At 41.5% G+C, this 26,558-nt stretch overlaps 2 protein-coding genes across 7 annotated transcripts in view; one reads left to right on the top strand and one right to left on the bottom strand.

Annotated features, from left to right (window-relative positions):
* The window catches only part of LOC103476771 (EBF transcription factor 3), an 86,973-nt gene extending 76,935 nt beyond the window's left edge, over nucleotides 1–10,038 (top strand). Inside the window, exons 12-16 of one of the 4 annotated variants that reach the window (XM_008429335.2) lie at nucleotides 4,456–4,521; nucleotides 4,693–4,864; nucleotides 7,260–7,445; nucleotides 7,906–8,073; nucleotides 9,299–10,038. In XM_008429335.2, coding sequence (XP_008427557.1) covers nucleotides 4,456–4,521; nucleotides 4,693–4,864; nucleotides 7,260–7,445; nucleotides 7,906–8,073; nucleotides 9,299–9,330 — 624 coding nt within the window. In that variant the 3' untranslated portion in view covers nucleotides 9,331–10,038. The remainder of the gene's footprint in view (nucleotides 1–4,455; nucleotides 4,522–4,692; nucleotides 4,865–7,259; nucleotides 7,446–7,905; nucleotides 8,074–9,298) is intronic. The other 3 variants (XM_008429338.2, XM_008429339.2, XM_008429336.2) reach the window with 3 other exon arrangements.
* Nucleotides 10,039–10,280: 242 nt separating this feature from the next.
* LOC103476769 (methylated-DNA--protein-cysteine methyltransferase) overlaps nucleotides 10,281–26,558 on the bottom strand; it is a 38,356-nt gene continuing 22,078 nt past the window's right edge. For 2 of the 3 annotated variants that reach the window (XM_008429332.1, XM_008429333.2), the window contains exons 4-5: nucleotides 25,942–26,081; nucleotides 21,965–22,792 (exon numbers count right to left, since the gene is read on the bottom strand). In XM_008429332.1, the coding sequence (XP_008427554.1) occupies nucleotides 22,664–22,792; nucleotides 25,942–26,081 (269 nt within the window). In that variant the 3' untranslated portion in view covers nucleotides 21,965–22,663. Of the gene's footprint in view, nucleotides 13,602–21,964; nucleotides 22,793–25,941; nucleotides 26,082–26,558 lie in introns of those variants that run through there. The other variant, XM_008429334.2, reaches the window with a different exon arrangement.

Raw genomic sequence — 26,558 nt, 5'->3', positions numbered from 1 at the left:
AGACTTATATCTTGGCTTTTTACTTCAATTCTATGTGGTGAAAGTTTGTTGAGGTGACATACTGTTTTATCATCAAAACTTTTGCACATTATAACAGAGTCCTGCACCCTTTTGAGAGCCACTGTATATAAACAAAGTCCACATCTTTTCTGCAACCAGAGACACAATGTTACATGGTAACATGGCTTTATTACAGAGAAACCTTGAATACAAAGCATGGCTGGTTGTGGGACAGATTTTGACACTGAGACTGAGATTAGTTTCCTGGGTGAGCGTATACTTAATATAGCACGGTCTCCCGGCCTTTGCATGAAACAATCAGAGAGTGAGATGAAACCCTGCACTCCCAATAAACAACATAAATATTTGATTTGCTCTCTAATGGACCCAAATATGGGGTTCAGGGGGCATGTAAATGATCCCACGAAGTGATTCGTCATTGTTAAGCTTGCCATCTCAGGGTCAGCTCTCGGGGTCAAAAGCACATTCCCAATAAAACAAGCCTGCGGCGGGCCGAGGCTGCTGCGCACATTCGGAATGAGAGCAGAAACAGAATATAGAGAACAGCCATTACAGGGTGCAGGTGAGGCAGGGAGACTCTATAAAAAGAAGATAAAGCTGGAGGACGGCACGGTGTGCATTAGCAGAAAGGCAAATCGACACCAAGCCCACTCACCACCTCTATCCGAGCCCCCCCCCCACACCCCACGTCTCCTCCGTTCCCTCCCTCCCATGACTTCACCCTCCAGTTGATAATATTACTGCGCTATTGATTTCCACCAGCCTTCTCCCTGGGACCAGTAAGACACGTGGTAATTGTAAGGAGACAGAAAGCCAATATGGGAGTGCTCATGGATAGCAAGGGATGCACGCTAATATTGTTGCAACACAGAGAAAAAAAGGGGGGAAGCTGCCTCTGATTGAAGTTTACCTCGTAATTCTAAGACAACATCGCAGATGACAGCCTGACCCTGTGGGAGGAGAGGAGATATAAAAATTCAATGCAAAGTCCAGGGTGAATATGAAAGTAATAAGTGTGAGCAGTCAAGTGATGAGAAAGGAGATTGGTTTGCGGGCATGGCGTTAAGTGAAGAGAGACTTTAGAATTCACCCTCCTTTTTAAGATCTTGTTATAAAACAATTTTCTATTCATAATATAAAAAAGACAATTTATAATACCATTTTGTGCCCTCTGGCAGTAATGGACAAATAGACTGGATATCACATTATATCACACTCAATTTCTCTCCTCTGCAACAAATTAGATTCATTATAAAATTAAAAGTGGAAACTCAATATTGTTTTATTATTAAGCTGATTGCTTTGGATTCTTTTTGTCCCCCCCTAAAATGAGCATAAGCCCATTCTTTTCCAATTCTTTGTGTAATCCACAAGGAGAAAATATTACAAATGTGTTCATGTCAAGCAATTACCCATGTATTTAAATGAATCTCTCTTCCTGTGCTCTTTGAAGTACCTTCATCTAATGGCCCTATGCTTCTAAATGCATTCATTACCTCAGGCTAGAGCTAACAGAGTAATTGCCTTACAGTTTTATAATGGCATTAGCACTCCAAGCTACATAACCTAGGCCCTCTTTTATTAACTGTGATAATATAAATACAACATCCATGTTAATCTAGTGCTTGAAGACTCCTTATTGTTAGAATTTTTTTTTTTTTTTTTTTTTACAAGACGTCATTTTGGATTTCTTCCCCTCAATTTTATGCCTCGGCAATAACACGAACCGGCTTTTAAATCTTAGGTGATCAGTCATCGGAGCGTTTGTTAGGAGAGCACGAGACCTTTTATGCAGAACAGTCCCAAACAATAGCCGAAATCAGTCACGCATTTGTCACAGAACAGCAGAAATCATTCGAAGCCGTTAATTGTTTCAATTTAACATGGTGTGTTCAGATATGTCTCCATGACAAGAAAGCCAATTACACTTATGCCGGAGCAGCATTTGAGATTTACATGGAAATGCCCTCGGAACGCTATTCCGTGCTAATCGTATTCACAGCATGAGCTGATGCGCATGAAGGCGTCTCGTCAGAAGAAAACAAACTTCCTTCCTTGATTGGGTGCAGCACTTCTCATCATCCGCCGATATGACTAGGTTGCCACTTAAGCATAGCCCCGGCGAGTCAGCTTGGTTAGTTAAGACACCACGCGGTAAACGACAGATTAAGGATGAGGCAATATCGTTTTCTCCCCTCCTCTTTTTCTTTTTTTTCCCAAGCTGTCCTTATGTCACTGCTGCAAAGTACCATATGGACAAGGAGGGAGAGGACGTTTCGCGGAGAATGAAACATGGCTTCCGAATGCGACAGTCTTAATTGCTTTAATTGTTGTTTAAAATTGAGAGCCATGTAGGAGATCTTGAAATATGATAGAATAGATTATTGGTAATTATTAACTGCAGACAAAAAGAAAGGAAACCACTTTATCTCACTCAGCAAGAGAGAGAAAAATCTGTTCTGCCTGATGAGAACACATCAAGACAGCTGGTACTCTCATTTAGTCTACCTGCTTCACGACAACCATAATTCTTTATTTGTATGCAAACTAGATGCATGCAACGTTGAGCATACACACCAATTTCAGAGGTAAATGCCCATTCTAAGAGCCACCCATCCGGTAACTTGGGGTGGATTAAGCGATATGTTTCTATAAGAGAGCATGGCACACGCTGCAAGTGGCTCCTACAGCGATTCATCTTGATAAATCAAGGACGGTGGCTAGCTATGCTCCTTAGGATGAAAGGGGGGCCCCCTTACACACGCTGCGTACACACACTGCATACGCCGTGCCGCGGAGACGCAGGCCAAGTCTTGGAGGCCGCTGTTTGAAGGCGCGAAGGCTGTGTTTACATTCATTTACGGCAGCTGCCGTCTTAATCCCACACTGCCATTGCCAAGTGATGGAACACTTCAGACAAATTACCGAGGCCTGCAAAAGAAAACACAGTGAATGTGGGAAGAAAACAAGCACCATCTGAGATGTTTCTAGTGACAGATTTGCATTGCTTTTAACCGGAGTTCTAACAGCACAGTCGACAAATCTCTGCTCTACAGCAGGTGACAACAAGAGAGCATTTTAAAAAACACACACACACAACAGCCATGACTGCAACTTGCCTTTGTCAGATTAAATGCACTCTTAAGAGGAGGAGAGGGTTTTCATACAGCAAACTGCCTTCTGTATTATGGAAAACAAAGAGAGCAGCCTGGTTTCTGGAGAGGGATTTAATTGTAAGTGCTGAATTCAAAGAGCCGATACGATAAAGACACACAAATGGGCCAAACCCCACCTAGCCGAAAGCCCAAAACAGAGAGTGTGTGTGTGGTTGACTGGGTGGGGGTGAATGGGGGGTATAGGGGGGGTGCAGGATCCGGGGCCAACTCATTTTCACCGTTAAGAGCCAAAGCAACACAGCTAATCCGCATTGTCAAGCGGGGGCAAGCATGCAGACATGGATAAGACCACATCCTGAGCATCCGTGTCCCCAAGGCACGAGCACCCAGCTCTTGCTGGATGGGAAGTCATTTGTGAAGTCCTTTGCAACAGCCAGTCAAAGAGGTTAATTGAAAAATTCCTTAATGTCATTACAACAGAACTAGATTAACCCAGAGCTAATTCACTTTATTGTTCTGAAGAGAGGGGACTCTGCACTGAACTCCGGAGCAAACGTGAAGCCCGGAATCAGGGGTGAGGTGTTGTTTTTAAAGGACTATGCCAGTTTAATTAAGATAGGGAACATTATTCACTGCTCTGCATGGTTGGAAGGAGCAAAATGGTAGTGCTGTATAAATTTACCTCCAGTGCCTCTTAAATCTAGGTGGCTCTTATTTATGTAAACATTTCATAGCACTTTTTAACACTGTTGTTCATGTTCAACTCTCTGCGCGTTATACTTATTCTGCATGTACAGTGACGACACTCCTCCCCACTTCCCCCTCAAAAGTAATAAGAAAACTAATAATGGTGTATATTTTGTTGGATCATCATCTGATGCCTTTGTTTTTTAGCGTTTCAAACTAATTACAATCCTTTTTTTGAGATTTGTGCTGATGGGATGGTAAGGCTCCTTTGTAACATGTTTTCAAGTGCATCAAACATTTTCAGAGGGCCTAAGGACCTAAAAACCTGGTGCTCTGATGCTCCTTGAACCACTTTCCCACTATTTGGGTCCACTGAATACTGGCATTATTATTTAATTTGAGCTGGACGCTAAAACAAACATTTTACACTATTATTTAAGGGATAAGGGATACAACTGGACTGTTTTGACTTGAATAACCTGTTGCCTGTAGAAACATGTTAATCACTGCAAAAATCTTCCTAAAAGCAGGGGTCTTCTCTTTGGTTTGACAGAGGCCTCAGGCTAAAAAAAAAAAAAAAATCTCTGTTGTGGGAGTTGTATTTATTTCCTTTCCCTGTTTCCCTAATCAGGAGGTGTTACTGAAGAGGGCGGCTGATCTCGTCGAAGCCCTGTACGGGATGCCCCACAATAATCAGGTACCTCAGAAATCCTCTCAGCATGTCTGATTTACACATAAAGAATTTTTGATGACATAATTAAGGCCCATATTCAGGACTATATCTGAAGGAATATAGTGCCGCGAGTCAACTCAACAGCCATGTATTATGCATTAAAAAAACCCTTTGCCTTCTTTTTTTGCCTCTCAGGAGATCATTCTGAAGAGGGCAGCTGACATCGCAGAAGCCCTATACAGCGTTCCCCGCAACCACAACCAGATTCCCTCTCTCGCCAACACAGCCTCCCACGGCATGATGGGAGTCAACTCCTTCAGCAGCCAGCTAGCAGTCAACGTGTCAGAGTCACAAGGGAATGACCAAGGTGTGTGATTTGGGGGGCTTAGCTCCATAACTTAAAGGTGCTCAAAAGGGGGTTGCAGAAGGATTGCAGGTGCTTCTAAGAGGAATACCCAGGGACTTACAAGAATATGGCAAATATGTTCTCCCTTTTGTCGGCTTCAAATAAAAATAACTAATAAAAAATGGCCTAATATGAAAAAAGGGATTAATCCAGTCCACGAGTCTTCTCTCATTTTTTTTAAGGAGGGGTATTATGTATTTCCCAGGCACATAGCAACATTTCATAGCACAATCTATTAATTATGTTACCTTCAGCTGTTATTAAAAAAATCTTGTATATATCAAACAAAGCTTAAAATAAATCTGACTTTCTAATTTGACACCTTGAATTTGAGCCTCTGTCTCTTTAAGAAGCTCAAATTCTTTCCGACATGCCGCCTTCAGCACATTATCACAACCGTGCCTTTCAGTTGTGCCGTTTATAACCATTCTTATGAGCATTGGACTGAGAAGTAGTTCATATGATGAGCTCAGCCATACCCAACTTCCACCAGATGTTTGCTAATTGTTGTTGCCACCAGTGTGGTGGAGCGCAGTGGGGGAGGTGTGGGGGGCGAGGGGTGCTCTGTGAGGAGGAAGCTCGGCTGGATACCGCGGCTCCAAGGAGGAGCTGTGTGTAAATAGGCGGTGCTTTGTATGAGCAAGCATTTTAGGCAACCTAAATGGCTGGCAGGGGTGCATGAAAGAATCAAAGCAAAACTCCAGGTATGTTTTTGAACTTGATTTAAAGCTAAAAATTAAATATATTTTACATTAAAAAAAAAACCATTTGAATGTGGAACTTGCAATAATTCTTGATAAAAAAAAATAGAGATGATTTTTTTCTGGCTGATTCTGTCTTTCATAAGGCTTTGAAATGCCAATACCAATTTTAGCCAACTATAATTTTGCTGTACATTATGCAGATATGTAATTCACACATTATTGATAAGATATACTATAGATAATGAACAGCATCCAAAATACTTCTGTCTAGTCTTGTGTGTAGATTAATAATTATTTATACTCAGAACAGACGTGATGTCATGCCCTGTGTGTGCGAGACAGTGTCTGTAAAACTGTTTTACATCTAATTTAAAACAAAGAAAATATTATGCAGCTCGCCTTTTAAGCTGTCTTCAGCATCTTATATTACCTATCAACAGGATTAGCCAGACTAGGATTATTAAAACAGCCATCTATGTGTGTATTCCCTGTGGAGAATGTAACCGACATTTTCTACTCCAGCATGCTCCATCAGATAGAGAGGCTGAAAGCTTAAAAGGATAAAACACTTCAACTTTGCTTACCGTTCAGACTTCTTATTAGCTCCTGAAAGTCTTGCTCTGTCACAGCTTAAAGCTGCAGTAGATGATAACGTTCATTTAAAAAAAATGTCATTTGTTAAAGTTGCCACTATGTCCTGACAATATAATTTGAGACAGATAGTCTGTGAAAAAATCTTGTGGTCCTATTGCCATTTGCAGATGTATACCACTTCCTATCAGAAACAACCAGTCAGAGCTAGAAGGAGGGTATTAGTGCTGTCAATCAAGCTTGTGTACGCACCGCTCAAGATTGGTGGTTTGCTGCAGCTTTGCTAGTGGAGGGCAAACAACTTACTGCTACATTAAGACCGATTATCTACCGCTGTTACTAGCAGGCGCATTGACAACAGGCTACGCGTTGGGAAAGGAGCTGGATTTCAGCAGAGAGCAAGATTTACTGATCTGTCAATCAAGGAGGATCTAAGGCCCTCCTCCTGGCTCTGATTGGTTGCTTCTGATCAGGATTGGTGTATTTGTGCAAACAGCAGTAAAACCACAGGGATGAGGCAGAGGAACTTGACTTTTTTCACTGATTATGTCTCATACTAAGCTGCCACAAAATAATAATTTTAATAAACTCACTGACCCTGAAAATAGACAGTTTTGGCTGTTCTTTACTCAGTAATAGCGTCCACATTTGGGAGTGTTGCTGTATGACGTGTTCAGTGACATGGAAAAAAAAAATCTTTGAACAAGTCATCAGATTTTTCAGTGCATCTTTTTTAGCAACTTTGCATACTGATGCAAATTCTGGAAAGATAAAAGAAATGTGTTGTTTCAGCTTCCTGCCTCTCTTCTGTTACTCCAAAGTTGTTGCATCGTTTACGTTCTTCATTCAGTAACAGAGGATTTGTCAGTGAAGCTTTGCTAGCGTCTCGATAACAGAGCTATCTGATCATAGAAACATCACATTTCTCGCTACGTTGCTAATAGAGATCTTTGACTGTACCAGTTCATTTCCACTGCCATTTACTTTCAATCACCAGACAATGCCTCGGAAAGAAAGGAATGAATGAATGTCCTTGTGCTTCTTCCATTTGTGTTATCCAGTTGGCTACAGCCGGAACACCAGCAGCGTGTCCCCCAGGGGCTACATCTCCAGCAGCACCCCACAGCAGTCGAGCTACAACACAGTCAGCAACAGCATGAACGGCTACGGCAATGCCGGCATGAACCTGGGTGTGCCAAGCTCCCCGGGGTTCCTCAACGGATCCTCTGCCAACTCCCCATATGGAAGTAAGTAGCTTGCCACTCTTGCATGCTGTAGTAGCACTAAGTTGCTGCTGATTTAATTCCAGCTCCTGCATTCATTCACACCTCTACGAGGCGTTTCTGAAAGGAAAGGGGTGCGGGGGGAGAGGGGGGTGAGCGCATTGTTGATGGTGATAATATGTAAGTCTTCATTCACAAAAGCTTGTTTAGTTTCAGGACTTTAGAGAGCACATGTGGCTTAAAATTGTGGAAATATTAGGTTTACTTCACCACACGCCACCTGTATTTGTTCAGCCGGACCAAAATGTTGATCATAGGGGCCTGTGAGTACTGATCATGTGTCCCCCACCCCAACCCTTCCCTCCCTGACAGTAACTCTACCCCAGCCTTACCTTAACTGCCCTCTCCCCTCTCAAGCACTACTCACAGCACGTTCTCACTCTCACCCTCCCTCCTTCCCTTGCCCTCCCTGTCGTCTCCGCAGTTAAACAAAAGAGCGCCTTCGCCCCTGTGGTCCGACCCCAGGCTTCCCCACCCCCCTCCTGCACCAGCGCCAACGGCAACGGACTGCAAGGTGAGCCCCCCTCACCCCCTCATCCCTTCCCTACGGACTACTGGTCAGATACCGCTGCTCAGGCCTCTGTCCGGTTTGGTGAGGGATTAATCATTACAAATATATGCATTTTGACAGGCCAATTTACACCTTTCAGTTCACATTCAGGCACACACTCTTGCAGAGAGCATGCCCACACACACGCGCACACACACTCTCACACACACGCAAACAAGACAGCGCAGGTTTGAAAGTGACAGTGCAAATGTTTATGCATACATGCATCCTCGTTGCCCTTACATACAAATGATCCGCTCCGATGTCGCAGGACAAGACCTTCGGCGAATTGTTTTAGTAATTATGTTTATTAGGTTTTGTGCGCGTGTCATGACCAACATGATTGCGTTGAAAACAAGCTTAGCTGGAGCGCGTGCCCCAAGATTAATAACATTGGGCTTAATGAAGTGGGAAATTAAAGTTCATCTTGCTACACGTTCATACTTATTAATACATGTTGTGCAGAAATTAATGAGCAATGCCTTGCCATCATCTGCGCTGGCAAACTTAAAAGCATTTCAACCATGACTCTACAAATATACTGCGAGCAATACGCTAATACATCATCCTAGCACTTCACTAGTTGCCTAATTGTTAAAACATGTGAAAATACTGAATATATAAACTCTTAGGGCGAGCTACAGTTGCTAATGATATCCAAAGCAGATGGTCTTAGCGCAATAACAGGGAGCTACTTTTGATCTTGCCTAATCTCTATTGGATAATGACGTGAAGGCAAAACTTGAGTCAGTGATAAAGAGAGAGGGGTGAGAGAAAGGAAGGAAGTCGCAGAAATGAATCCGAGTGGGAGAGACTGAGCCGAGTTGCGGCATTGTGGGAAATGACCGTGTTGTTGCTCCGTCGTCACCACAGCCGGCTCTCCTGGGAGTCTGGGCCACTGTTTGCCATTACCCCGACGGCAGGAGAAATATCACACATAGCAGGAGCGGCGTGCTGAGGGCTGAAATGTCAGAGCAGGAGGGAGGTTAGGGGAACGTACAGCGACGAGGGCCGGCGGACACGGCAAACACTCGCAGGCACATGCGCAAACAGGCACATTTAAAGGCTTACATCCACGCACTTGTGCAGCATCAGGTGGCTGGACTCCGAACAAGCACGCACTGACACGCACACTGCACACATACATGCACTCATTTTTTTTTCTTCTTTTTTTCAGTTTTGATCAATTTTTAGATCAATAAAGCCAAATGTGCTGTAGCCAACCCAACTAATCTGCTCTCTTGTTCTTTCTTTATCCCCCCCTCAGCCATGTCCGGCCTGGTTGTCCCTCCAATGTAAATGCACTTTTGTCATCTCGAGCACCAGTCGACACACTACCACTTCACAGGACACTCCCCCTTGTCCCCGTACCCCTCTTCTTCCCAAGCACACTGCAAAATGCTGGTGTAATGTATAGTCAACTGCTCGTTCTGAAGAAAGAAAAAAAAAAGAGATTTCCCCCCCACCCCCTTTTCAGTGACTTTCAGAACCTGCAGAAAAAAGGATTTAACAAGAACAATATTTTGTTTTGTTTTTTTTTCATGTGGGATTTTATTTTTCTTTACCCTCCGTAACCCACAATTTTATCAACCTTTGGTGAGAAAAGGACGCGGGATGATGAAGGATTTATTTTGTATACCTGTTGAGTTGAGCTTCAGCCTCGGACAGCCACTCTCAGTACTGGAAGGGACTCTGTGGACTCACCATCTGGTTGTAAAGTAAAAACACTGATGTACAGTCCATTTGCCAACAAACTTGTTTGCCTCAGTTTTTTTCTTTTTTTTGTTTCAACTCTTTTAATAGATTCACAACAGTTGTGCGTCTTTATAATGTGACTTTTGTATTTTTATGTGTGAGAAAACTACACAGGGGCCAAGACAGTTTGAATTTCAACTGGAAAAATATATGAAATATATAATTTAGCAAAAGCCGATCATAAAAGTACAATGAATATGAAGTAAAAACAGGATTTCTTTTTTTTTTTTTTTTTTTGGGAGGGGATGGGGAAGGTCCAGGGGGGGAGGGGGGGTGATGGGTGGGTGATGTTGTATCATGTTTCATTCCTGCATTTTAACTTAAATTTTGTAATTTATTGTAGCTAGAAATCATCTTCAAAAGTGAAAAAAAAAAATCCTCCGCGTCAACAAGCACACTGATGTGTACAAAAACACTACTCTGTTGATGAATATGATGTACTTCCATGTCTAGAGCTTCCTTTTAAGCAAGTGTGTTTTGCCATGTTTTTTCAACTTTTTTGCTAGCACTGTATATTAATGCATTCCTAGGCTACTGTGAAGTCTGTTTCTTGTTGATGAGGAGCAGTCTCCTTTTGGCTCCAACTCCCTTATGTGTTTTATATGTGGTTAAAAAAAAATTGTAGACTATTGTGATATTGCCAAACTTGTGCTAAATATTTATACATCTGTCTTTTTCATGTTCTTTTAGATCAACAAAAAAATGTTTAAAAACAAAAAAATTAAAACCCATTGAGAATGTAGGAATATAGTCAGTCATTGTCATTTTTCTGTTCAAATACACACTTGCGCTCACTGAAGGAAATTTTGTAACATATCAACTATAAATAATGTATTTATCTCTGAAATTTTGTATATTGCTTTTCATTATGTATGTATTAATCGTCATGCCCTTAATATAGTGATGCAGCACAGATAATTCAGCCAAGAACTGTTGCCTTCATTTGTTTTTCTTTTTTGTATTTGATGAAATGCAATGTGCATATATTTCATGTGTATCCTCGAAACTTTTTTGTGTTACACCGTCGAGACTCTCTGTCCATTTTTTTTAAAAGGGAAGTCAAACTTCATTGTTTATTTTTATATTGATTTTAAATTATCTATACAGACCATTTTGGAGAAAACTTTGTTGGTTGTATTGTCAAATAAATTGTTTGTGACCCATATGATAGTTGTTAAGATCCAATAGAGACTAATGTGCATGAGGGACAACCTTGGAGATAAAAAAAAACACTCCATTTGTGGTTGTATTTTTATTTTATTTTTTTTCCTGTTTTGTAGAATGTATAGAAGTCATTTTTACTCACCACTTAAGACTCTGCCACATAGCTTACATGTGTTTACAGGGAAGAAAATTTAAAAATGTCAGCATTTGGAATGGAAACAGAAATGACTAAGTGATGTTTTATTAAAATTTTCAGTAAAAAAAACACAATAGCCCCTCAACTGTGGACTTCTTCAGTTTTAAGCCCAGTTTGGATGGCAGATAAACTGACAATCAGGAACAAGGAAACGAATAAACAAATACAAAAAAAAAAAAAAAGACAAGAGAAAAGACAGTAGACGCGTCCGAGGACAAAACCTGTGATTCATCTGTAAGATGTAGTATTTAGACATTGCTATGGAGATAACTGTTTGAACCTGTGGAAAAAGTGTAACATCCATAAAAAAGATGAAAACTGCTCTTTCCTCATATTCTTTCAGCGAAGCATTCTGAATTTGTTTCTGCTGGTCTCTGTGTGAGCACATCCTGCATCTGTGGTGCTTCAAAGGTTCATTGTAGTCATTCATAAATAGTGCAAGCTTTTTTTATTCAAAGCACCCCAAATGGGGCTCATTCAAATCCCTCATTTCATTGCATTAAGCCACCTAGTTAATAAAGAATCGATACATTGAAAGAGCAAGGTTATCCTTTGTCTATAAGGCCTGGTATCGTTTTGAACCTCTTATAGTTTGAGTGCTGAAAGGGGGGACGGCGAGAGGGGTGGGGGGCGCGCTGTGAAATCTATACTCATCAAGTGGGTCAAACAGGAGGATAGAAGTGTTTGAGGGAAGAACAGTGGTTCTCCTTAAAAACAACTGAGCATCTTATCTGGCATCCTGAGCGCTCACGGAGCGCAGGTCACAAAATGTCAATTTCTCATCAAGGCGCCATTGTCCGAGGCCACGTCTGCCTTTAATGCACAATTAAATGACAGCAACCCGAGTGGCAATCAGCATATCAGCGGCTTATTATGCCAGCCGGCGTGCGCGGATCTCGGCGGCGCAGGAGATCCACCAGGAGCTGCTGATAGTGCAAAGGACAGACGCTCCGAAAGCAGCAATTTCATTTTCTGCGGGCTTCAAATAATTTCCCTGATAACCTGGTGCATCTGATAACAACGTGCACACAACTGTCTCCCTGCGTTATCTGTGCCGGATACACAGGTTTCGATCCGTCACGTTGCATTCTGCTCTGTGCTTTTTTTTTTTGTTTGTTTTTGGAGTGAGGGGGGGTGAAAAAAAATAAACAAGCAAACTCGATATTAATCAATGCAGCAAAAAAAGCAGATGCACAAAATTGGGATTGCTGAAGAGAAGCTCTGTTAAATTATTATAGGCAGTTAATTACGTACCTGTTGTAAATAACTCCATTAACATCTTTATCTGTGTAAAACCAGATTAGTTGTTACTGCATTACGTTTGAGGGTTGTTTAAAGTGAAGCTGGTGATTAGTTACACGGGGAATGGAGCTATTTGTCTGATACAAAAACAAACGTACTCTAACCGTTTTTACAAATTGTATATTTTATTTGCAGTAAGTGTTGCTACTGGCAGTTAATAAATGTATTTTAGATTTATTACAAAAAATATCTTTGGAATAATTTAGCTTCAGCAACAATCAGGTTTTTAGGAGTCTGTTTTAAAAAATGAATTTTCTCATGAGGTAAGGAGTGTCCAGTTTAAACAACTCTGCAAAATACAATAGTTTAAAAAGCAAAAATATTACACCATTTATACGAACCCTGTTTTATTTATTCTTACCCTGCCTTACTGTTCTTTGAGGTCGTTACTGAGTTTGGAAAAACCCGACATGTTCTCCAGTCCATGTTTCACTCAGGAAGGTCACTGGTGGCTCACCGCCTCCAACCTTTATTTCCTTTATAAATAATCACTTTCTAACCACCTAATAAAACGTGATGATAAAATGCGATTTGCCTTAACCACTAACATGTTTTTGACATCGGACACTAGTTTGGGTTTTGCCACTCTTCTACTCCTCCTTAAGCTCTGGGATCATCCAATCTCGATTTACACCAGAAAAAAAAAGAAATGCTAAGAATTATCTACTGTAGGCTACATATCAATTCCTTATAACAATTTAACTAAACCTCTTTTTAAAGACTAAAATCAGAGAGTAAAAAAGCCTAATGTATACATATAAAATGACAAGTTAGCTCAGTTGCTGGGTGCTTTAACAGCTCTGAAGCCTGCCAGGCAGGCTGGAGGTACAGTATATATAGTCTCAGCAGGTTTCTTTGTACCCAACAAACAGCCACTAGCTCTGCCACACCATTCAATCATCGTGAGAGCCTCTTTTATTGGAGAACTCTAATGGCCACCCTCCACCATGATCTTAATGTGTGCATTAAATATTTATAAATCCTGGGTCAATAATGCCCCATAACCAGAGCCGGACAGACCCCCACCGTACCATGTGGCTGCCTTGCTCTCAAACAGAGGCACGGGTCACGGGGTCACACAATCAAAAGAAAGCGAAGCTTACCGCATCCATATGTTGCCACTCTTATCAAGACTTTCCTCCGTACTGGTTATCTGTCAAAGGAAAGAAATATTGAAAGCAATATCGATCTTAACTAGCCTTGTGTTGCCGAGGGCCACTCTTCAAACATCTGCTCATGTATTGTTATATTTCAAAAAAAAAAAAAAGGGGKGGCGGGGAAAAGAAAAAGTCGTCTCAGTAATAAAAGCCCAAGCTGTAATATTGAACATCTCTGTGTGACGCAGGCACCCTGAGCATGACTAATGACCACGTTATTAAGAAGCATCGCTGGAGGTTTTTAAAGTTTCAAATATTTCTTCATCAGTGTCAGGTTAATTACGCAGCCTGGCATCTATGTGGGTGACTCGTTTATTTTTTATTTTTTTGTTGTTTTTTTATGTGACCACATCCTGGCTGTGCGCTCCTGAGCTGTTCAGGTGAAAGATTGTGCTCCGGTGATAGCGCGGCACAAAAGAGCGACCGGACAATGAGCCAGTCAATGGAGAGCTTCAGTTGAAAGCGCCACAATGGCCGTGCATGCTGGGAATTGGGCTGGACGATATAAAGGAATGAAACCTTCATTGAGGCCATGGAGGACAAGCATTCAGAAAAGAGGGTTTTGTTTGCTCTTTATCAACCTGCGCTTTCCCAGGAGATAAAACAATTCAAACTGACCTTAAAAGGAGAATATATATTACCTCGCGCATCTTCTCCCTATGTAAGTTGTATACTTAGAGGCGTTTGCATTCATGCTTGGGGGGCATTATGTTGCTCAATATCGAGACAGGTCATAAAACTAGGAGATGGACGACGGTTTATCTTCTCTGCGCGGTGGGCAATGCCGAGGAGTACTTTTTAAGGATTTGCTCTTTGACAGAGGGGATTTGTTTAACCGCTGAGTGCAAGAAAAAAACAAAAACGGTGGCTGCAACTCTCCTGTAGCTTATGCACGAGACGGAGAACACTTTTGAGAGTCATAAAAACTGTACGAACTGAGACCATAACTTAAAAATGAAGCAAATCTGACCTTTTTGAACAATTCAGTATTTGAATCAAAATAAGACATGACCCCCCCTCCCCCCCCTCTTCCCCGGTCCCTTCTTTTTTTTTTAAACAGTCCTACATTAGAGCAGCCTCCTGTCTGTGATTCTGAACATCAGATAAGACACCGCTCCCCTGTTGCTGTACTCTGGGAGTGAGCTTTGTAAGGAAAACTTGTGAAAAGTGGAAATCTTTTCGATCCTTGCAAAGATTTCCACTTCACTCGCTGCAGCCGAGAAGCAGGAGCAAAATATCCCAGTGCTTCGGCGTCCATTAAACTTGTATTCACATGTCATTTGATACTTCATCAATGTTTCAGGGCATTTCAAACCAGGAAAAGAAAAGCCAGATTTACCCCCTGATGCAAATAAAACGTTCACCATATTTTCCCTGCTCAGTGCCCTGCAAAACTATAAATTTACACATTTTGTAATGTGATATAAACTGAACTCCATGTCTTTAATTGGGATTTATGTGATAAACCAACATAGAGTTGGTTGAAAGGATTACTTTCTCTTTTTTTAAAATAAATAATAATAAAACAAAATATATATTTGCCATCAATCTTTCCCTCAACTCTGACCTGCTTGATGCTCCCACCATCACCTTTCACCATGGAGATAGTTGTACCTGAGCTACAACATTATGCAGGTTTGCAGTTCGTCCACACTCTTTAAATTATAAGTCTACTCACTGGACAGTACTCTGTAACACGGTCAAAGCTCTGGTGATTGTTTTACTACCCTACTGCATTAAAAATCTCTACAACTTTGTCAAATGTTTTCTAACTCCAGTCCTGAAGGCACAGTGCCCTGCATTTTTTTTAGCTGGATTCATATTAGTTCAAAATGCAACCAAGTAAAATGATTTACTGAAATTATATGACTTCTGAGGGCAGTTGTTAAAGGGGACGGAGTATCTATTCACAGGACACTTTACATACTTTTATTTTGCAGAACTACTAGAATCTTGTACATCATGTGCCTTCCACTTCTCTATTACTTTATGCTGACCCATCACGAGATTAAAACAAGACAAAACACATGCACACACACGCACGCACGCACGCGCACACACACATATTGGAGTTTATGGTTGTAACATGACAAAATGTGAAAAAGCTCAAGGGTATTAATACTTTTGCAAGGGACTGTATATGAACTTCGCTTAGCCTACAAATTACAGTGTGTGGATTTCTTGGCACAGGCATGCAGGGCTGCAGTGATAAAATAATATCACTTGAACTGTATTTTCTGCCACAGTCTCCAGCATATAGAGCTCCTTTCATACTAGTCCTGTGTAGTGCTTTGTCCAGTATAGTTCTGGATATGATATCATCTATTAATAATGTATTGGCAATGGATTACATAAAAAGGGAGCAGAAATAACATCCAATATTCATGCCCCCTGAGCTCGAGTGTGTCCAATCCGTTTGGCCCATAAAACCTTAGCCCCATTTCCATATCCGCTGTGGGTCACAACAGGTCTGCCGCACAAAGGCTCACAGAAAAGCTCAACTCAGGAAGAGGGCAGTAAAAATTGGGTGGATTTCTGAACCCTTATGAAACAGCCCTCCTTTGAGAAAAAAAAAAAAAGAGTGAAAAAGCCCTTTTCCGATTTCAGCGCCTGTGAAAAACCTGTTACAGTGTTTCCCTCTTTAATTGTGCCACTTGAGAAATTGACGTGCCTCTGAAACATGGCATGAATCTCGCAGTTATTGCAGTCCCCTTGGCAGGGAATGTTGATACAACATCTGCATGCTATAGAAAGTAATGGAAGTAGCAGAGGTGGCAGCTGCAACTCTACAGGAAGTGTGCCATTTTCAGGCAGCGCTGCTGTGAGAACCACTAACTGCCAGCCTGGTCGTGCAGGCAGCTCTGATTGCCAGGACACTATGACAAACACGCAGGGGCTGGGAGTGTTGCATCCTGGGGGATGACAGCTTCTGTTTGATTGTCAATAAGGCTCATTAGCAGAAAAAATGGAGAATGCGGAAAGAGATTAAATGACTTGCAACAGGGTCCCCCTCATGTTTCATTACAGTGGATTTATCAGACCCTTTATTTCATCAATATCAGGGAGAAAAAAAAGGAAGTGGAAGGACTGCTGCACAATCCAATTTTGTACATTTCTATACATACCTGATAAAGTGTGAGCCGTTTTATTGAATTCAGCACCACCTAACTAAAGAAAAAAACAGGAAAAAAAAAACCTCTCTCCAGTGCAACTCTTGTCTTAAGACCAAGCGACGGATGTTTCCCTCCATCTTAGGGAGGGACGGCCAACAAAGCAGCGTGTAAGGGCCTTTCCCTGAAGAGTCCTTGTCACGCCGCGCCAAACCTCTGTGATTATCGTTGTTTTTGCAGAGAGTGTCCACGCCTGCCAATACCGCTGTTCCATAAATGAATTTGGCCCCTCGTCAACGAATTACCTAACACGCAGAACTGTGTATGTGTCACATCCAATTCCAACTCACCGGCTTTGGCGGTGTGTGTCAGCTGGAGGACTTAATCATCAATCGTCAATCATAATAAGTGAAACGCATTGATAGGAGTTGTGTTTTTTTTTTTCCCCCCCCTCTCCTCTTTTTCCTTTCCGACGCCGTTAAAGTGTAAAGGGAGAAGTTAAAAACGACCTTGTTAAAATGGGACCACCATTTATATTCCTAATTTAGTGTATGGATTAATTAGTGTTGGCGAGCGAGTGTATCAGTTTCCATGTGGCAGAGCTTTGGAGTGATCAAATCATTACTCTCTTTCATAAGGGAACTCTGGAGTGATTTCTATCAGACGTATGTTGATGTTTCTGCTCAGAACCAGCTATGCACATATTTAGAAACGTGCTTTTAATTAATTCTTAATTGGACAGTTAATAAACAGGCCTTTTTAAGTATTAGGAGCCAATCTATAACCTCAATTTCACACCATGCAAAATTAATGCTATCAGGGCCTTTAAAGGGATACATAGGATGTTTCAAGAGGGATACTGTTGAGATGTTATGAGTGGTTAATATCTTACCTGAGGTAGATAACTGTCTAGTTAGCTAGCTAGTCTAAGATAAGCCAACAGCAAAGTGGTCATTTTCTGTTTAAAATGTTTATACATATAAATGATGAGGCTTATGCGTTAGCTCTCAGGTTGAAGATAATCCTGAACATTTAAACTTGTATTAGGGGAGTATTTACATAGTGTCCAATAGTTAGCTAAACGAAAAATGGATTCAGAAGGTGTTGAACTACCATTGATCTTGATGAGTTAAAGGAACTAGTGCTCTCACGTAATGTACGGCCATTTCCATCATCACAAGTTTTGACTCTTACATCCCCCCCCAAAAAAAAAAAAAAAAAACAATTAGTTCTTTCAGCATTGGTACTGGGCCAGAGAAAAGAACCGCTTTAATCTAGGGGAAGTTTATAGAAGCCATCAACCAATCTAAATCTTATGACCAGCCTGTTTAAAACACCATTTAGTTTATCAACTGGAAAAATAAGGTAAAAGCAACGGGCGTCAACATTTGCAAAGTTGGAGTAGTAATAGAAGAAAAGCGTCGTCTCTCATCTTCCTGATGTTGATCGGATCTCTGTTAAAAAGTTGCAATGTGATATTCTCAGCTGGATCCTTAAAACTCATTTCTGACTGAGTTCTTAAACACTGTTCAGTTTTTAATATCGCCAGGTGGTGTTGGTAAAACCTGCTATAAAAGTGTTTAACCCCCGCTTTCCGGCGCTGCTAGAACAGAAACTGGATTGTGAAACATTTACAATCACATTATTGTTTAAAACAGCTTTAATAAATAAAGATGACGATTTTAGGAAACTTGTTTGCAGCCCAGTCCGGGTCATTTCAACATTTTATTTCATCGGAGTAACCTTCTGATTTAAGAGTGGTGTAAAAATGAAAAACATATCATTTATTGCCTCCATTTACCATGTAAATAATCATCAGCGTCTCTGTAACTAACCACCAAATGCAAACGTGACAATTTTCTCCAAATTTATATAAAAGTCTTCTCATAAATCACAATGTATTTTAAATCTGAAGTTGTTTTAAGATGGTTTAAGTTCACATAGATCTCATGTTAGCCTGCAGGTCAAACTAATCTGGAAGACAAAAGCAGGACTATCTAGTACAGGTAGGATTTTAGCAGCTTATAACCTTTTAACAAAGTCTCACTTCAAAAAAAAAAAAAAACTAACTCCTTTTAATGCTGCCTCACATCCACATTACACGCTTACTGGCACAGAATATCTTTTGCACGAGGCAGAGGAATCTGGCTCATATTTTCCTTCGGCCTGATCCATTGCACTCCTCTCTCCCGTCATATAGATCGGAGTCTGCAGGGGCCAGAGGCGCTGACAGAGCCCAGATGCTCCCAGTCTGTCTGGGGGACTGGGGAGACTGGTGCCATGGGGTCCTGGAGCCTCTGAAGTGCCGCCCCTCCATCAACATGACCAAGGCTAGACCTGCACTTTCTCCAGGCTGAGACACTCTCCTTACCACGCTGACAAGTGCGCTGCACAGTCGCAGATTGATATGTGCACACTCAAAGGTAATCGCTCTCACGTAATGTACGGCCATTCGTCAGCCGTTCCTAATCAGGGAGCCCAAAAACCCAATGCTCGGGTTCTCACTGACACAAGGTCGCATGCTGATACCACGAGGAGTTGTTTTTTTTTTTTTTTTTCTCTCTCTCATTTAGTCCTCAACTTACTGCTATAGAGATCAGTCTCTTTGTTCTCAAGAAACCAACATTCAAAAAAAGGGAGGCACCACGCGAATCCTACGTCCTCCTGGTTTCTGTCTCAAAACAACAGACAAAGATCATTACAAGAGCATCAAAGTGTGCCATGTTTGAAACGCTGGTTCTCTTTGTAGTAGCGCTGGAGCATGGAGTGTGTTGGTATTAGACGCTGCTGTGGCAGCTGTCGTGGCTGGCTGTGTGGTGCCTCGGTGTCAGGGCCTCCGAGAAAAAGGCCGTCCCGGCAGACAGACACTGGGGGAGGAAACCCGATACGGCAGCCAAAAAACCCGGTCTAATGTCTGTGTATCCAGATATCTATCCCAATGTCTGTCTGTCTGAGTGTTGGAGGCTGCCTATCTGCATGCTGGATCCTCCTCTGGTTCCCCCAGCACGACCGCGCTGCCTGCAGCTGAGCTTAACACGCACCAGAAAGTTGTAGCTTTATATATTTTAAGCGAGCAAAGTTCTTCTGGAAGAATGGCTGTTTATGAAATCGGCAATGCGGCTGCATCATTAAGTCTGCAGGGCGGGGCCTGGGGAGTTGGTGGTGGTGGCGGCGAGGGGGGACTAAGCGTCGGGGACTTGTTCCAAAGGGGTTCAGGTCGTGATAACGGCAGAATTATGAGCCGACATGTATGAAGAGAAGGAGATGGAAGCGCGGAGCGTGTTTGTGTTTGATGTGGGGGCAGAAAATTGTTCTATAATGAGGAGGGGTGCCAGGATATGAGATGGGAAGCGGGGAGTTGGAGACAGGATATAAGTTATGAGAAGGAAACTAATGTTAGGAAATGCAGAGGCTGTTGTTGTTGTCTCTGCTGCAGCTTGTATGAGCCATAATGTATCTTAGCTACTATTGGGCTGTGATTAATACAGCCCGGCCAGGTCAGAACCCCGCACTGATGCTACGGATGCCACCAACCGTATCCCCGCTCTTTCAGGGGCTCAAATAAGTGAGTGTCGCTTGTGTGCACGTGTGTGAGAAAGAGAGAGAAACAGAGAGAAATGGAGAGAGAGAGAAAACACGCACGGACGCGTGTGTGCGTGTGTGTGAGGGGGTTAATAAATGTTGAATCAAACGCCGCACGAGACACTCACACTCCTTAAGGGTTGCCCATTAGCGGTGTGTGGGTGCATGGGGAGTTTATCAGTGTCTGGGTGATTTATGAAGTCAGACTCAATATCATCCACTTCACCCACACACATATGGACATGCACATGTGTGCACACACACCAGCATGCATGGTCACATTCTCACGCACCCACATGCACAACAGCCCCTGCGTGCCCGCGCGTGCACTCCAGCAGTCTCTTTGTGAAACGGGAGGCAGGTATGAGGGCAAAATTAAAGGTTTCCCAGAGATTAAAAGCATGGATGAGCCTATTTAAATCTAATTCTTTTTTTATCTCTGAGCCTGAATTATGAAAAGGTGGTGAAAATATGACAAAATAAGGCAAATATTACAAAAACCAACTATTAGTAGATTAAAATTTTTAAAAAAATGGCAAAAATGGTAAAAAGTTGAGAAATAATGATGTAATAATTGTTAGAGGGACTCTTTGGGTAAATTACAGAACCAATTACTGGCAGCATATTTGACGCTTTGATGCCGGACTTGTTTTTAAACATCAACCACTCAACTTTAAAGACTTCAGTCGCTTTTGGTTGCTAAATTCGTGGCATTCCATAGAATTTACTTGGCCAGTAGCAAAAAAAAAAAAGGAGGGTGCTTACAGTGCACTTCAGAGTGCGCCTGGCTTAAATGGGACCCCTTGTGGCTGTGTCACAGCTCCCTTCGTTAGGGGGCTGACTGTAGCCTGTAGTCACCACAGGCATCATTAGCCCTCTGTGAAACCACAGACTGAGTCTCATTCTTCATCTGCCTGTCTGCTGCCTCAACATTTACGCTGCGATGCTGCTCCAATGGCAGAATAACTGAGTCCGGCGAGCTGCGGTGAGAGAGACAGCCGCGCGGAGCCGGGGCGGATAAGAAGATTCAAAAATGCAGCAAAAGTTCAAATATATTCAGCAGGCGGGTCCACTCGAATTGGTTCTGTAAAGGTTAGAGCCGGGGTTATTTTGGAGGGTGGATTATTAGGCTACCTGGGCTGAAGAGAAGAGGAATAACTATGAGCGAGTTAGGGTCACTTTGGAGCAGAAGACAGTGAGGTGAATCAGGAATTCAAACTGTAACTGTAACAACGGATCAATGGGAGAGAAAAAAAAAAAACGCAGAAAGTAAAAGTTCAAGGCACATTCAGTTAAAACGACTGTTTTCTCTGAACACGCGCATCACCGCGTGCTCTCTCTCTCTCTTTTTTTTTTTTTTTGTTTTCCCAGAAAGAAATAATAATTTATCCCACAGGGATTAAACGGGGTTGTGATGATAATAAAATAACACATAAACATTTAAATTACAGATTAAATGCGCTGGATGAATTCAAGGTTGAAATGTTGATTTTCTGTTTCCCCGTTCTGTACTGCCCTCTAATGGAAAAGCCCACTCAGAAATAAAAGAAGGAGCTCTGACAAGTCAGACAGCGCGGGAAGAACAGACACGCGGCATAATTAAAAACGAGCCGAACCGAGAGCAGTTTATAAGAGACCAGCGCTGAAATTAAACAAAGTGGAACTGATGAAAAGAGCAGATTTGTCGTTTTGAAATGTGTTTATTTAAACATGTCGAAACGGAGGAAGAGTACAGTATATATAACACATGAGACATCTCTCCACTCTAGGTGGATTATAAGGCGAGAGCAAACAATGAGATCTAAATGAAGACAAAACAAATGCTGCACTACAAAGCTTTGTAGCCATAAAATTCGGAGCCTTTATCACTGGATGTCGAACAAAGCATTCACTTGGCAGGAAATTAAAAAACCGACGAGAGGTACAAAGACTAATTCTGCTAAGGAAGAGAAGAAAAAAAAACAAAACAACAACAACAACAACAACAATGCAAGAGATATTTTTAAGGGAATAATAATGCTTTAGAAAAACCATTCCAGCACTATCTGGCAAACGCAACGAGGACCCACGGGAGCATATGTTTGTAATTCCTACTGTTCTCTGTTTAAGTTATTTTTTGCAACAATCTAATTTTGCAACAATTCTGTATCGCATTAACAATGCAGCATCTCTATTCTTAGATAAAAAAAAATAAAAAAGAAAGAACTATGGTGAGTGTTTCCAAGTAATTCCAGTTGTTCCACAGTTTGTGCCAAGATGCCTAACTTTATAGCCTTGTTTTGTGTTTAAAAAAAAAAAAGAAAACAACCATGTGCGTGTGTGGGTGTGTGCGCACTGAATGAAGGACAGTCGGGCTCTGTCATGCTTCAGCCTTCCCCTCTCTGCCTCTCATGGGTGAGCAGCCATTGTTTGAGATGGTCGCCCCTGCCGCTCATGTACGGCCCACTCTGTCCAGAGCTGGAAATGACTCGGTGACAAGGAATGAGTAGAGGAACCTGGCACAGACGGGCAGGGAGAAGTGTGACGCTCCGAGGGAATAGACGTGTTTTGTTTTGTTTTGTTTTTCTCATAAATTTCACAACACTTCCTCATGTCAGAGTAACTTTTCACAGCTGGATGTTGATTTTCTTTAATCAGTATTTTTTATTTTTTTTTAGTTTGATATTTACGAACAAAATGAAATTGCATAGATACATTTGTTTTTTAATCTAGGAAATAAAAGGTAAATATTAAAGAAAAAAAGCAGATAACCACAGATTGCAGGTTTTCGGTCACAGTTTAGCATTTATAGTCACAGCAAATCAATAATTTAAAATTTTTGATAGCAGGTGCGCATGATAAATTCAAGAACGTGTGACTTAAAAGCACTCGACGTGCAGAGGATATGAACTACACCTTTCTGAGTCATTTTGCACTTTTCATGTTCTCTCGCTGCATAAAAAAACAAAGTGCCACACCAGAACCATTTGGTTTGATCCTGTGCGAATCCACATTCAGGATGATGGCTCAGTCTTAGGATATTATTTTTTTTATTTTTTTTTTACTCTTTAATAGTGAAAAGCAAAGAAGCAATCAAAAATTAATGGGCAAAAACACCAGCAGGATGAATATTCAATCGAGAGGGTGTCAACATTAAGATCTGATAACCCTGTGATCATTAAAAAGAGGAAGTCGGTGGAGCGTTTACTCTTGTTGCAGACAACTGCCAGGGGGGTCCCGAGTTCTTTGTAAACTAAATGGCTGGAGAAAGATTAAACAAGCAAGCCTAAAACACTTCGATCATTGTGGATTCGGAACAAGAAAAGCGGTAATCGTCGGAGCGAACCGCTGGAATCGCCTCTTTTTCTAAAATATTCTAAATGATGTCCTCGTTTTGTTAGAGCTGCACGAACAGGAAAAAAAAAAAACAAAGCAAAAAAACAAAAAAGAAAACATCCCAAACTACTGCTGCACTCTGGCTGCATCCCCTCTAATTTAACAGAGCTGTGCGCCGAATGGATGGTTCCACTCTCGCTCCCTTCATACGAAAAGTTGGACAAGCAGTGTGTGTTTCGGTTAAAATCCATCATTAAACCCTCTTCCATATCAACAGCAATAAAACTTTCTGAGCCCCCAGATTAACCTTGCAGACAGAGAAATACTGCTCGCGTATTCGGATCAATACTGTTCCCCGGGTTTGGAGGGAGAGCGGGGTACCCTCAAGGCCTTCGGATCTGCCTCTTCACATAGGGGGGAAAAAGAGCACTACGCCAGGCTTATCAATACTCAAATCCTGGTGAAGAAGTGCCACAGAGAGGCGAGGATCGATTGAGCACACTGAGCTTTTCACAGCTGAAGCCCGAGTGGAGCAGTGCTACTGACAAGTAATTGACACTGACAATCTGACTCTGGATCTGAATCAGGAGCTAAGGGCTCAGGCTCCCAGCCTCCCTGGCGAAAGGGAAGAAATGTCTGTAAAACATGAGGCTGAGCACTATTATACAGCTATATACCGGTATTGCCACTGGATACTGAAAAGTGTAAAGTATATTTGAGAATTTAATGCGGCGCATCAAGAGCCAAACTCTGCGATTTTACCCCTAATTCTGATAGGGGAAACTGCAGAGTTTTAATTTTTCTTTCTGCAAATTTAAATTCCAAACCGCAGCAGACGGAAAAACGGAGCATAAACACAATTTTCCGACGTGGAGTTTTATGGAACATATAAGGAGATAACATAAGAAGTGCTCTCTGCCTTCACCGAGCACACCGGTGGTGCCCACAGCACTACATGGGCAGAGTTAAACAGGCTTTGATCAAAGGGTCTGATCAAAAGAAGACACACCACTTGCCCTCTGGCCTTTCATTTTGTACACAGTGGATTTGTGGGTAAAACGATGCGGACCAGGTTTCCTACAAGAATCGGAGATTTGCGGTGAACGATACCGACAGGAGAGAGCAGGAACAAAAAGGTGTGGGCTTAAAAAAAATAAATAAAAAAATACCGTGCTGTAGGTAGTTTTACTCCTCGGCTGCTCTCGGCGGGAGGTGCCGATTGCATATGATGGAACTCACCTACTGTTTAAGATTCAATATCCTGGATTGTGGAAAACTTTTACACAACTGCTTTTGCGTAAATGGCATCTCAGCAGACAGCTGAAACAACAACAATGGGTCTGAGAACCAGTTAGCGTTGAGCTCGGGCCCGGTTGAGGTTTCAAAGTCTGAAAAATGCAGAAATTGTCAATCGTACCGCTCCTCTGGTTAAAAGCCTTTTTGATGGGATGCCAGAGAAACTGCTGGAGTGACCAGAGTTCTTTCCAGCTGCATAGACTAATACGCTGCTCCTCCCCCACTTGTTACTGTTTTCTGAAGGAAGGTCAGTGAGTACACTTTGTCCTTGTGTACCATAAAAAACAAATTTGCCTGTTTGTAAATATTTTTTGTCATAAAAAAACAAAAACATGAAAAGTTGTCATGTGGAATTGAAAGGAGCTCTGCTAATCACTCTTTGGAAGGCACCATTTATGAGTGCCATGTCTAATTGACCATTATTTTCAATGTTACTCTGTAGTAAAGTTCATTAAAGATAATACTAAACTCAGTATTTAGTTCAGATTTTAAATCTATACTTGTGTTTACATCTAATAATAGTAATAATTTAAAGGTGCTTTGTAGAAACAATAAAAAGGAGTTTGTTATACAGTATTTTAAATAAAATTAGACAACTTTCATACATGCTGTGTTAACAATGTAGATCACACATAATAAGAATGATTTAACTCCTGTATTTTTTTTCTTCATTTTTTACCTGTAAATGGCGCCTTAAATATGGACTTAATAACTTTAAGCACTTCATTTTTTTTATGTCTAAAGGGACATTTTCAGCATAATCTTTCCTGGAAAATTTCTATGTCAAAAAATATATTATTAAATCTAGGTTTCTTTAATTATTAATATTTCATTTTAAATAGCTGCTAACTTCTTTGTTTACCCTTCTGTACATTTTTAAGAAATAATCAACAAACCATTTTTTTAAATAATTATTATCATTCATTGTGTTCACTATAGATAGCTTCATAATAAAAAACCAATTTCTGTCCCTTTTGGCTTGAATAAATTAAGTAATGATGGAAGCCTGTCAATCAATGTCATCCACACTCACCGGGTTCCTCCTCATGGCCCCTCCCACCGCCCGCACCGCTCTGGGGTTTCCCGCCATCTCGGCGAGGCGCTTATACGAGACCGTCTCTCCAAACTTCACGTCCCTCAGAAGTACTTGCAGCACGCGGCTGGTGAAGGCATCTTCGCCACGCGGCAGAGGGCAGGGGAGAAAAGAAAGAGAAAAGAGAAGGTGAGATTAAATCTGGCGGAGATTTGATAACACGAGGAAGCGTCGCACGCCGACGGAACTCTTTTTAATCAAAACAGAAAGTGTGAATATGCCCGATTAAAACACTTGCTGTATACGGGGATGTCTGTCTCTCTTTATTCCTTACAGCACTCATTAAAAACTAAATACGAAGAAGTCTCCCCTCTTTGACCTTAGAACCAGTATTAACATGCTACACAAGCAGACGTGAGAAAATTATTCCTATGGCAGAAAAATCTAGGTTATGCTTCGGAAAGGTCACAGCTAAAATTAAAAAAGTTCGCTCCTTCATTTAAAAGGATTAAGAGGGGCCAAAAAGACTGCAAATCTGCTCCAGATTTTTAATAATAATAATTTGAATGTTGCAAAAACCATTTGTGGCAGTGGGATGACTTTGAGGTTAATCAGAC

Source organism: Poecilia reticulata, linkage group LG15 (assembly GCF_000633615.1).
Source record: "Poecilia reticulata strain Guanapo linkage group LG15, Guppy_female_1.0+MT, whole genome shotgun sequence".
Taxonomy (NCBI): domain Eukaryota; kingdom Metazoa; phylum Chordata; class Actinopteri; order Cyprinodontiformes; family Poeciliidae; genus Poecilia; species Poecilia reticulata.
Note: the sequence above shows the minus strand (reverse complement) of the source record. Positions and strands in the feature narration are given on the sequence as shown.